Below are 13,119 nucleotides of genomic sequence, written 5' to 3'. Positions count from 1 at the left end.
TGACACCCTGTGGATCAAACCTGTCACGGATTATAAACATAGGGATTAATAAAGTTGCACTATCACTGCAGTATATGTTCAGCATAGGCTCATATAATGCAATTGAAACTGTACTATATGAGCAGTATACACTGGGTTGCTGTGAGTTTTCCGGGCTGTATGGCCATGTTCCGGAAGCATTCCCTCCTGACGTTTTGCCCACGTCAGTATACACTGATCAGTTTCAAACTGCATTATACGGCTATGTAGACAATCCTACTGCTTGTACTATAGCTCTCCCTATTGAGATATTACATTGAATTACTGATCTCTTTTGCAAGTAGGCTTCAAATTATCCCAGTGTGGTTGTGTTTTTCTTGGCGCTACTATTGAAATAGCATGTTGGGACCGGATTTCAGGTCGACTCCACAATGAACTTGAATGAAGATGCACAGATTATTATAAGGCGGCCTGTTGGCTTTGATGGGTGCATCTACATCAGGCATGGGCAAACTTGGGCCCTCCAGGGGTTTTGGACTTCAACTCCCACAATTCCTAACAGCCTACCGGCTGTTAGGAATTGTGGGAGTTGAAGTCCAAAACCCCTGGAGGGCCCAAGTTTGCCCATGCCTGATCCACACTGTAGGAGTAATGCAGTTTGACACTACTTAAACTATGGGATCCTGGGAACCATCGTTTTTTTGGCAGCCCTCCTTTTAAACACAGTCTGGCTGGCCATCTGTCGGGAGGGCTTTGATTGTGTCTTCCCGCCTGGCCACTCTATGGTGCTGCGATCCACTTACGGGAGTCCAGGGCGACTTGGTAAGAGGCCAGCGGCTCCAGCGAGAGCTTGTAGCCCTCAAACTTGGGGTCCAAGAGAGGACGCTTGACCCGCAAGGAGCAATTGGCCGCCGCTTTCTCCTCCATCGCTTCTGCCTTCGCTTATTATAGAGGCCCAAAGAAGCCAGGCCGCCTCTTCCAGCACAGCGCTTCGCCTCTCCAGCTCGCAGAGGCTTCTGGGTAGGGGAGTGCGAGCAAAGCGTTCTGGGAAGTGTAGTCTTGTTAGTGACTGCTGCTCAAGAACTACATCCGGGCTACTGAGTTGGCAACTTGCTTAAAAGTATCCCTTGTGAGGAGGAATTCCTGAAATGCATCCACCGGGAATTAAATTTCCATTTATTTGCCCACCCCAATGGCACTAATTAATGTCTTTGCTATTAGTTGATTCATGATATAACTTATTTACAAATCCCATTTATTTGCCCACCCCAATAGCATTAATTAATTTTACCAATTAATTAATGTCTTTGCTATTAGTTGATTCATAATATAACTTATTTACAAATCCCATTTATTTGCCCACCCCAATAGCATTAATTACTTTCACCAATTAATTAATGTCTTTACTATTAGTTGATTCATAATATAACTTAATTATAAATCCCATTTATTTGCCCACCCCAACAGCATTAATTAATTTTACTAATTAATTAATTAATGTCTTTGCTATTAGTTGATTCATAATATAACTTATTTACAAATCCCATTTATTTGCCCACCCCAATAGCATTAATTAATTTTACCAATTAATTAATTAATGTCTTTGCTATTAGTTGATTCATAATATAACTTAATTATAAATCCCATTTATTTGCCCACCCCAATAGCATTAATCAATTTTACTCATTAATTAATTAATAATAATGTACAGTAGAGTCTCACTTATCCAACATTCTGGATTATGCAATGCATTTTTGTAGTCAATGTTTTCAATACATCGTGATATTTTGGTGCTAAATTCGTAAATACAGTAATTACTACATAGCATTACTGTGTATTGAACTGCTTTTCCTGTCAAATCTGTTGTATAACATGATGTTTTGGTGCTTAATTTGTAAAATCATAACCTAATTCCATGTTTAATAGGCTTTTCCTTAATCCCTCCTTATTATCCAACATTCACTTATCCAACGTTCTGCCGGCCCATTTATGTTGGATAAGTGAGATTCTACTGTACTTGATTCATAATATAACTTACCGTAGAGTCTCACTTATCCAACATAAACGGGCCAGCAGAATGTTGGATAAGCAAATATGGATAATAAGGAGGGATTAAGGAAAAGCCTATTAAACATGGAATTAGGTTATGATTTTTACAAATTAAGCACCAAAACATCATGTTATACAACATATTTGACAGAAAAAGTAGTTCAATATGCAGTAATGCTATGTAGCAATTACTGTATTTACGAATTTAGAACCAAAATATCACGATTTATTGAAAACATTGACTACAAAAATGCGTTGGGTAATCCAGAACGTTGGATAAGCGAGTGTTGGATAAGTGAGACTCTACTGTATTTATAAATCCCATTTATTTGCCCACCCCAACAGCATGAATCAATTTTACTCATTACTTAATTAATAATTAATAATGTATTTATTATTAGTTGATTCACAATACAGCTTATTTATAAATCCCATTTATTTGCCCCCACCCCAATAGCATTAATTTTACTAATTATTTATTTATTAACAATGTCTGTATTCTTACTTGATTCATAATATAGCTGATTTATAAATTCCATTTATGCCCACCCCAATAGCATGAATTAATTAATTATAATTAATATTTTATTAATTATTAGTTGAGTCATGATATAACTTATTTAGAAATCCCATTTATTTGTCCATCCCAAAAGCATTAATTAATTTTTATTATTAGTGAATTCATAATTCATAACTTATTTATAAATCCCATTTATTTGCCAACTCCCATGGCATTAATTAATTTAATTAATTAATTAATAAGTTCTTTATTATTAGTTGATCCATCTTCCCCAAAACTCATTAATTTTTTAAAAAGAACCGGTCCTAATATAGAACATCCAGGAGATAAGGGATAGCTGCTTAGGGAATGCGGCCTTCTGGGACTTGTAGTTCATTTGAGACGCTGAGGAACAAGGAGAGCGGTATTAAAGGACTACGTTTCCCGTGTAGCTGTGCGAGGCGTGACGCCAGAACGCAGTGCGGTGGGCGAGGCCTTCTTGGGCGTTTCTGCGGCTGCGCGGCTTCGAGTTGGAGGAGACTTTGGGAGGAAAGAGCCGGGAGGAAGCGAAGGGCCTCCGGGACAGGTATCTGTCTCTCTCACTTTCTTCCATTCCCAGCTGTTTAATTGAGCTGGTTGGGGAGATCTCTCTTTTTTTTAAGTCATAAGGATGCATCTACACTGTGAAATTAATGCAATTTGACACCCCTTTGACTGCCAAGGCGCGTTGCTATGGAATTATGGGAGTTGTAGTTTCACAAGGCCTTTAGCCTTCTCTGCCAGAGTGCTGTGGCATTAGCAAAATCCCTCGATTCCATAGCATTCAACAAAAGCAGTTCAAGTGGTGTCAAACTGCTTTAATTCTACAGTGTAGGCACACCCTGAATTTTTAAAGTCATAACTTATATGAATTTGATTAATATAACTGCTCCTTCTTTAGGACATTTTTCAGAATGTTTATTTAAAAATTAAATATATGTCGACATATGTACACACCTCCAAGTACCAAACCAACAAAGACATGAAAATAGGATATTCAATATTGAAAAAATATACCGTGTCAGAAGCGACTTGAGAAACACACTGCAAGTTGCTTCTGGTGTGAGAGAATTGGATGTCTACAGAGATGTTACCCTGCTGGGAGGCTTCTCTCGTGTTCCTGCAAGCTAGAGCTGACAGACAGGAGCTCACTCCGTCTTGCAGATTCGAACAGGCAACCTTCAGATCAGCAATCCAACCTTCAGGTCAGCAGTGCAGCCAGTACAAGGGTTTAACCCATTGTGCCACCACAGCTCCTAAATATTAAATAACTAAATATTAAAATTGATAATTAAATATTTTCTAAGCCACAGACAACACTGGATTATAAAGAGAAAAGAAGGCAGATCAATTGTATTAAAATGTTCACTTTGAGGTAATGCATGTTGAGTATCCCTTATCAATTTTTTTTCTAAAAAGAATATCTACCTATGAAGATCTATCAATGAGACACAAGTCAAATACGAAATCAAAAGTGAAATTTTTTCCTGAAATGTACCTATATATTACTGTATATGCATGCTGCAAGTTGCTTCTGCAAACAGTGGGTGCTAGAAATAACGTAATAGGAAAGCGGACTGGCACAACCTGGGGATCACAACCAGACACAGTGAAGACATCTGCCCTTGTGCTTTGCTACTCTGCTGCTGAATACGCATGCCCAGTGTGGAATACATCTCACCACGTTAAAACAGTGGATGTGGCTCTTAATGAGACATGACGCATTATCACAGGATGTCTACGCCCCACACCGCTGGAGAAATTATACTTTTTAGCCGACATTGCACCACCTGACATCTGACTGGAAGTTGCAGCCTGTAATGAAAGGACCAAGGCACTAACATCTCTGGCCCACCCTCTGTTTGGATATCAGCCAGCACGCCAGCATCTTAAATCAAGACACAGCTTCGTAAGATCTACAGAGATACTCGCAGGAACACCTCAGCAAGTGAGAATCCAAAAGTGGCAGGCTAAAACCCAGAACCTCAATCAGTGGCTGATTCTGGATGAGAAGCTCCTTCCTGAGCACACAGAAGGCTGGGTGACTTGGAAGGCACTGAACAGACTGCACTCTGGCACCATGAGATGCAGAGCTAATCTTAAATGGGACTACAAAGTGGAGTCCACAACATGCGAGTGTGGAGAAGAGCAAACCACAGACCTCTTACTACAATGCAGTTTGAGCCCTGCCACATGCCAAGTGGAGGGTTTACTCACAGCGACACCATAGGAACTCGAAGTGGCCAGCTTCTGGTCAAAGGAAATTTAGTATAATGCCAAGTTTTCAACTTTGTTGTTTTTCTATACATTATAACTATATCCTCAATTTGCTTCTGACATGATAAATAAATACTGTATATGCAACTAATAGTTGCTTTGGGCTAACTACTGTCCACCAGTACATCTTCAGCCCAAGGGTGCATCTACATTGTAGAATTAATGCAGTTTGACACCACGTTAACTACCATGGCTTAATGTAATCGTAGGCATTGTTGTTTTGCAAAGCCTGCTTTGTCAAAGTGTTCCGGTGTCACACCAAACTTCAGCTCCCAGAACTCCATAACATTGAGCCATTGCAGTTTAAAGTGGTATCAGACTGCACTAATTCTATAGTGTAAACTCCTCCATTATAGTTATATTTATATAGACAAAAAATACCCATAAAGTACCATTAAATATAATAGTAAGTAATTCCCTTGAGTTTGACCTGAGTTTCTGCTGCTGGGGATGTTAATAAATAACTTTCAGAAGATAATACTGGGGGCCAGGCTTAGCACAGCAGGCTAAACCACTGTGCTGCAAAAAGATCCTGCTGATCGAAAAGTCAGTAGTTCGAGCCCCGGTTGGGGATGAGCATCTATTTTTAGCTCCAGCTCGTCTGCCCACCTAGCAGGTCGAAAGCAGAAATGCGAGTAGAGAAATAGGTACCACCTTTAGCGGGGAGGTTATAAAGGCATCCTTAAGGACATCGATCAGGAGTAAGTTCTTCGGCATGAAAGATGGAGCGACAGTACCCCCCACCCCCCATGGCCGGAGTCAAGCACAGCCTCCAAACATGCCGGAAATAAGATGGGAAAAATCGCCTTTACCTCTTCTGTGTTGTCTGTCCTTGTTAATTGTATAATGAATGATTGCCATATATGTGTTCTGTAAAGCCGCTCCGAGTGTCCTTCGGGGTGAAAAGGGCGGGGTAGAAGTACTATAAATAAATAGATAAATAAAGTCTAGCATATCCATATATGTGTTCTGTAAAGCCAGTGTGAGTGCCCTTTGGGGTGAGAAGGGCAGGGTATAAGTACTGTAAATAAATAAATAAAGTATAGCATATCCTCTAAATTCCCGATCCATAAAATAATTTCTATAACTGCTGCTGTTTTTTGGTCTCATTCCAAGCAATTTTCAGTCATGTTATTAAATGTACTTTATATCATAGTTTTATACTATCACTCTGGGATCCAAGACCTGCCTGAAAATAGTGCTCTTTAGTTGTGTTTTCAGCTGTTTTATCAATCACACCCTTTCTCTTGTTATTAAGAGTAAAGTCACTCAGTTAGAGTGGGCTAATTTGAAAGCAGATGTGCTAAGAATTAGCACCAGGTCAAACACAGGGAACAATGATTCATGTTTGCAAAGTAATATAAATTGGTATAAGTGAACTCACTATTCTGGCTTAGAAAATGCATTGTTGGTGGTATTTGAATCCACAACAGATATCATTGTCCTTCTACTGGGCTCTTTGTGTAAAGCGGAAGAATAGTTTTATTTTTATAGAGCTGGAACAAACAAACCAGTGAACAAAGCATTAGAAAAACTCAGAATGTATTCATACAACTCATGATATGAGAAGTCAGATACAGGCCATCCTAACTATGTTGAATAGCCCCTCTTGTTTCTTTGGATTTTTTTTTACAGGCTTCTGGCAAGCAAGCTTATATGTGTCCCCCCCCCCCCCTTATTTTTCCTTTTTACATAGATTGTTTTTACTTGGACTTAGAAAAAAATGAACAAAGATGCACAAATGAGAGCAACTATTAACCAAAAGCTAATTGAAACAGGGGAACGAGAGCGGTAAGTACCATATATTCTAATTCTTTCTAGCAACAGGAATATATTGCATTATTTTAATCAAAGCTGGAAATATATACCTAGCTGGCTGTGGGGATGGTAGGGGTTATGTTACAACAGAATCTGGTGGGGCAGAGTTTTCTTCACCTCTAGTACTCACTTCCTATGAGTAAATCCCACTAAATTCAATGGGACAGAGTTCTGAGTACACAAGTACAAGTCAGTGGTGTCAGTGACTACTCTGCTCACATAAATAATGTGCTTGCTGTGACCATCCTCACAGATTACTATCCCCATCTACAGCCCACACCATTCACAGTTGTTCCCCAAGGAACAGTTTTGAGGAACAAAGAAGGAAGCACCACCTGTGAACTATATTTACACATGGAAAGTTAGCAGTCCAAACCAGGACCTTCTGTAAATATTCAACTACATATTATTTACATTGGGACAAAATAGTTATTAGGAGTCCAAAACACCTGAAAGACGAAAGAGTCTTCACTCTTGCAACCTTGGGATTGAAGAATGAACTTGCAGTTGCTTTTAGAATGCAGTAGAAACATCAGGAGCAGAACCCATTTATTTATTTATTTACAGTATTTATATTCTGCTCTTCTCACCCCAAAGTGGACTCAGGGCGGATCACAATGTACACATACATGCCAAACATTCAATGCCATATGAACATAGAGACAGAGGCAATTTAACATTCTCCAGCTTACTGCGGGTATGCTCGATTCCGGCCACAGGGAGAGCCACTGCTTCATCATCCACTGTGACACCGAGTCCTTAATGGATACTTCCTCCTTCCAAATGCTGCTGGATGGTTTTTATGGTGTAAATTTGTTAAATTAGCCTCCCTGCATAAGCGGTACCTAAATTTCCTACTTGATAGATGCAACTATTTTTTGGGTTGCTTAGGTCAGCAATGAGTAGGGCTATTTTTTAATGGCCGAGTGTTCACTCTGACATGGGCTGGCTTCGAACTCATGACCTCTTGGTCGTCGTGATTTATTGCAGCTGGCTACTAACCAGTTGCGCCATAGCCCAGCCCTTTTTCTGTTTATTAAATTTATATCCTACCCAGTTTGAAAACACTCAAGAGCTTGCATATAAGTATGGCTGTCCAGCTGGGTTAAGGATCAAAGTGTTAGGTGGCCTAAACAAAAAGTATGCGATAATTTAACATTTATTGCCAAGTCAACCTGCAAGAAGTCTAGCGGTGATTCGAGTGCTAGGACCAAAGAGAGTGGGTTTAAGTCTCCTGCTCAGTTGTGAAGTTCCCTATGTGACTTTGGAGTAATCAGAGTGTTGTGATAACCTTGAATCTAGGCTTTAGATAAGTGGTTCCGAAGCTGTGGGCAGTGAAACCTAAAATAAGGCCTGCGAGACATCCTGGGAAAACTGGCACCAGGGCCTGTTCTTGGGGTTATTTGGGGTGCTGATTCAGAAAATTGCATTGGATAGACCACATCAGCTCTAGATTATTAAATATGGTTTTCTTTGGGCGAGCAGATGGTGGCTACAGGATGGCGTATGTTTTGTATCAGAAACTAGAACTGATGTGGTCTATTCAATGCAATTTTCTGAATCAGCACCCCAAATAACCAAACCAAATCTAAAGTTGACCAAAAACTTGATTCGTAACCCTTTTGGTACTAATGTTGGACAGTGGTCCCTGGTCAAAGTCGTCCCCAGTCAAGTGGTCCGTGGTCAAAAAAAGGTTGGAACCATTGCTCTAGACCAGGGGTCCCCAAACTTTTTAAGCAGAGGGCCGGTCGACAATCCTTCAGACTGTGGAGGGGCCGAATTATCATTTGAAAAAAAAAAAAAAAACAAATTCCTATGCACACTGCACATGTCTTATTTGTAGTGCAGCAACAACAACAACAACGAAAGAACAATACAATATTTAAAAATGAAAACAGTTTTAACCAACATAAACCTATTAGGATTTCAATGGAAAGTGTGGGCCTGCTACTGGCCAATGAGATAGTCAAGTTAATTAGGATTGTTGTTGTTGTTGTTGTTGTTGTTGTTGTTGTGTGCCTTCAAGTCATGTCAGACTTTGGCCGAGCCTAAGTCTAAAATTAACTATTTATTTACTGCATTTATTTACTACATTTATATCCCACCCTTCTCACCCCGAAGGAGACTCAGAGCAGCTGTATGTACATATAATATATTATATTATTAGCATAACACAATATTAGCATTATACATTACTATATTGAACTATACTACTATACTATTATATGATATGTAATATATAACATATAATTAATATTATTATATGGTATTACTATTAGTATTATATTGTATAACAAAAGATTATTATCAATATTATATGTATATACAATATATTATATTATTAAAACTGATATAAAATATTATATTATAAAACTGAGGGCGGGGGCCAGGTAAATGACCTTGGAGGGCCGCATCCGGCCCCCGGGCCTTAGTTTGGGGACCCCTGCTCTAGACTGACAGATTTATTTTAGCATGAGCTTTGTGAATTACTATCAATTTCCTCAGATGAATGAATCATAATATTGCAGCCGTGTGTGTGTATAGCCGTGCCTGGGGTCAGAATGTTGTTGAACACAAAAAATAAAAAGTCAGGATCTCTCAGCTTAACATGTCTAACAGGGTGGTTGCAGGAATAAATTTGGATACTATGGATGTAGTCATGACTTCCGTAAAAATACAAATAACAAATCCTATTTTTATTTTTGTCTTACCACTTTAAATCATGAATTGCAAATAATTTGTTGAAATTAATGTCAGTTCTAATTATGTTTTTCAAAAATAGATTTTGTTATTTTAATTGCTAAGTACCATTTCTATTAGATTTCTGAGTATTGATGTTTCACATTATTTTAATTCATTAATTGGGATGATCTGAAAATGGATTGGGTCTTTTTTCATTGGAAGTGCTTTTATTTAATGATTTTGTAAGTAACACAATTAAAGATTGATGTTAACAAATTAAACAGTTTATGGTCACAGAATTAAATTAATTTAATGCTTCAAAATTAACACAGTACTGCTAATACTTACTGACTTTGACTTCCTAATTACTAGAGTTTGATCTATGCTGGTTCTGTATCTCAAACATTTGTCTGTGATAATCCCTCTTAGGTATGGTAGCTTCTATTTCTATGGCTCTATAGTTTTGGAAAGTAAATTAAAATTGCTCCATTAACTTCTGTTTATATTGTGTTAACTGACTTCTGTAAATCTCTAATTCCATATCTTTTTACAGCCTTAAAGAATTACTGAGAGCCAAATTAATTGAATGTGGTTGGAAAGACCAGTTGAAAGCACACTGTAAAGGTAATTTCGAGCCTAATCACTATTTTAAAAGTGATAGGGAATTTCTCAAACCAATATTTGTCGAATTAAATACTCATATGATTTTTTAAATAAGCCAAGAAGTGAATGCTTGTTTTGCACAACCATTTTATGTATTTATGTATTTTCTGGCGTATAAGACAATTTTTTAAGCCAGGAACATCCTTTTAAAAGTTGGGGATCATGTTATATGCTGCTGGGTGCTGAGCCGTGGAAATTGGGAGTGTGGAAGAGGTAGTGAAAGGAGCCGGCAATAGAAGTGCTTCTCAAATGTCTTTACCTTTTTGGGGCACTGTACTCTTTCCGCCGCTGGCCGTCTCTATTGTAACCAGCACAAGGAGGGCTTCCAGTGGGTGTGACACTTATGGCTGAGATTCATTAAAGTGGCAGAAATTATTAGGGGGGAGAAAACTCAAGCTAGGAGAGGTTTTAGCAGTTTCTTATTGCCTGAGATGACAATATTTTGCCCCCTCCTTTTCTCTCTCCAACTTAATTGAATGCACTTTGCACTTTTGCAGAAATTGAACACTTTGCAGAAACTGAACTAAACTGATTATGAAGAGGGAAAGGAGGAGAGAGAAACCAGGATATTTTAAATACAGCTGAAAAAGTAGAATGAGAAGAGAATTTAGAATTTAGACTGTTCCTGTTAAATCAGGACAATCGAAGGGTATGCTGTTAATGCTGAAAAAGGAATGGAAATGGCATGTATGGGCTCAGAAAGATGTTCTTGGTTTGAATTTGGAGAATATTTCATCCATGAGGAGAATAACACTGTATAGTATTTAAATATATATCCAAACTTTTTCTCAGTTCGTGGAAAGTAGTGAAGACTGATAGGGTGTTATTTTCCATCTGTGTAAAAACCTGTGTTTGATTCTCTTGACTTTGCTTAGATGTCATCAAGGAGAAGGGATTAGAACATGTCACAGTTGATGATTTGGTGGCAGAAATCACTCCAAAAGGCAGAGGTAAGAAAAATAACATTGACAAGTTTCAGGTTCATATATCAATAACTTGTATGTTATTTATACCCTGAACAAGTTGGGGAAAGTTACTTTTTAATTATAGCTCCCCAAAACTCTTAAATCATGTGGTCACTGACTATCCTGGCGAAGGTATAATGTGAGCTGTATTCCAAAAAAAGTAATTTTCCCAAACTTTGATTCTGACATTTCTTTTTATCATAGAGACTACTATGCAATGCACAGAGCTTGATCATGATAAGCAGGTTCTTGGGATCCTCTCTTTCATCTTGATAAATCAACAAAATTGCTAATAAATATAGGTCTCCTGTTCGGAAAAGGGAAGGATATAAATAAATTAAAATTAACTCTTATGAATATCACCATAAGATATATGACTTTGTAAAAACTTTCCTAAAATATCAAGAAAAGTAAAATAATTCAAACAGGAGCATCAATATATTCATGGGAAACCATTTGCATGCAACAACTATGAAGATGCATCATCAATCATTTTGGAAGATAGGCATCCTGTGTAACAAAGTGATATTTCTGTTGATGTTTAGAGAGATACATATTTATATTATATTTCATTCATCCTCCAAAGTGCTGAAGGTGGCAAATATCTGCTCACCTTGACATTAGCTGCAGGACAGTGACTAGCCCCATTTCAACCAATAGGAGTCATGGTTGAATTGGGAATTTGAAGCCAGATTTCTTCAGTTTTGATTCTCTATATAGCTTCTCTTCTAGATTGTGACCACTCCCCCATAAAACTATTTTAGATTTAATTTAATGTATGTAGAGGTGAGTTTCTCTTGCTAGAAATGTCCCGAAATATGGTTTCATGGGCCTATCAATCCACAAACATCTTTACTGGCTACCTGGGGTCACCTATTAGATGTTCAACGGTTCTGCCTTTTTATATTTGCCATTCCAGGTAAGTAAAGAGGGGTTATCAAATATACATTGGGGTGTGCACATCTTTGTTATATTGGGAATGTTTGCCTGGCCAAAGGTATAGACTTGGGATCTCAAACTTGATTTTCTGGTGTCCTTGCCCTCATCTTCCTCTACTGCTTATCTTTCAGCCTTGGTGCCTGACAGTGTAAAGAAAGAGCTCCTACAAAGAATAAGAACATTCCTTGCTCAGCATGCCAGCCTTTGATTCTTCCGTTTGAGTCGTACCATATTCTGTTAAATGAATTATGCCAGAAACTGGAAGACATCTTTTCCATACTTTGGGGTTGAAGTTCACTTTTTTTTAATGTTTGGTTACTGAAAGCATACTTTATTACATTAAGTTCTTAATCTTGGTATTTTAATAAAAAATAATCAGAATTAGCCTTTGGGTTGTATTTTGGAAAGAAATCACATGTCTTGCCATTAAAAGGATGTTGTGCGTCTTAACACAGTTGGCACGTGTCTGTGTTTTTCCCCATCTTTTAAAAACTCAAAATGCAAAAGTATTACCTACTTAATCTTTGGAGTTTCATTACAAAATAATCCAGTAGCAGAGCAAAAAGAAGGAATTGTATCTATGGGATATTCAAGAGGACAGAATACTGGAGTAAAAGGGGGGAAATACCTTACAGTACATCCCAGTATTCTTAGAATGATTTAGAGACTCCAAGGGTCATCCAGTCCAATCCCCTTCTGCTATGCAAGAAAATTCAGTCAGAGCACTCCCAGCAGATGACCATCCAGTCTGCATTAAAAACCTCCAGAGAAAGAGACTCCAAGGCAGCATAGTCCAGTGCCAATAATAATAATAAGGAAACCGACGAAACCATTGATCATATCCTCAGCTGCTGTAAGAAAATTGCACAGACAGACTACAAACAGAGGCACAACTATGTGGCCCAGATGATTCATTGGAACTTATGCCTCAAGTACCACCTCCCAGCAGCAAAGAACTGGTGGGATCACAAACCTGCAAAAGTATTGGAAAATGAGCACGCAAAGATACTCTGGGACTTCTGAATCCAGACTGACAAAGTTCTGGAACACAACACACCAGACATCATAGTTGTGGAAAAGAAAAAGGTTTGGATCATTGATGTCCCCATCCCAGGTGACAGTCGCGTTGACGAAAAACAACAGGAAAAACTCAGCCGCTATCAGGACCTCAAGATTGAACTTCAAAGACTCTGGCAGAAACCAGTACAG

At 38.3% G+C, this 13,119-nt stretch overlaps 2 protein-coding genes across 2 annotated transcripts in view; one reads left to right on the top strand and one right to left on the bottom strand.

Annotated features, from left to right (window-relative positions):
* Nucleotides 1-1,008, bottom strand: part of nudcd1 (NudC domain containing 1) — a 60,567-nt gene extending 59,559 nt beyond the window's left edge. Inside the window, exon 1 of the mRNA XM_062980088.1 lies at nucleotides 783-1,008. Coding sequence (XP_062836158.1) covers nucleotides 783-906 — 124 coding nt within the window. The 5' untranslated portion in view covers nucleotides 907-1,008. The remainder of the gene's footprint in view (nucleotides 1-782) is intronic.
* Nucleotides 1,009-2,972: 1,964 nt separating this feature from the next.
* On the top strand, nucleotides 2,973-12,360 carry eny2 (ENY2 transcription and export complex 2 subunit). Its single transcript, XM_003219441.4, has 5 exons — nucleotides 2,973-3,113; nucleotides 6,540-6,634; nucleotides 9,897-9,967; nucleotides 10,882-10,956; nucleotides 12,042-12,360. The coding sequence occupies exons 2-5, from the start codon at nucleotides 6,567-6,569 to the stop codon at nucleotides 12,116-12,118; spliced, it is 291 nt and encodes a 96-aa protein (XP_003219489.1). The 5' UTR covers nucleotides 2,973-3,113; nucleotides 6,540-6,566; the 3' UTR covers nucleotides 12,119-12,360.
* Nucleotides 12,361-13,119: the final 759 nt, after the last annotated feature.

The sequence above is a fragment of the Anolis carolinensis genome, chromosome 4, assembly GCF_035594765.1.
Source record: "Anolis carolinensis isolate JA03-04 chromosome 4, rAnoCar3.1.pri, whole genome shotgun sequence".
Taxonomy (NCBI): domain Eukaryota; kingdom Metazoa; phylum Chordata; class Lepidosauria; order Squamata; family Dactyloidae; genus Anolis; species Anolis carolinensis.
The sequence above is the reverse complement of the archived record's forward strand: the minus strand, read 5'-3'. Positions and strand labels throughout refer to the sequence as shown.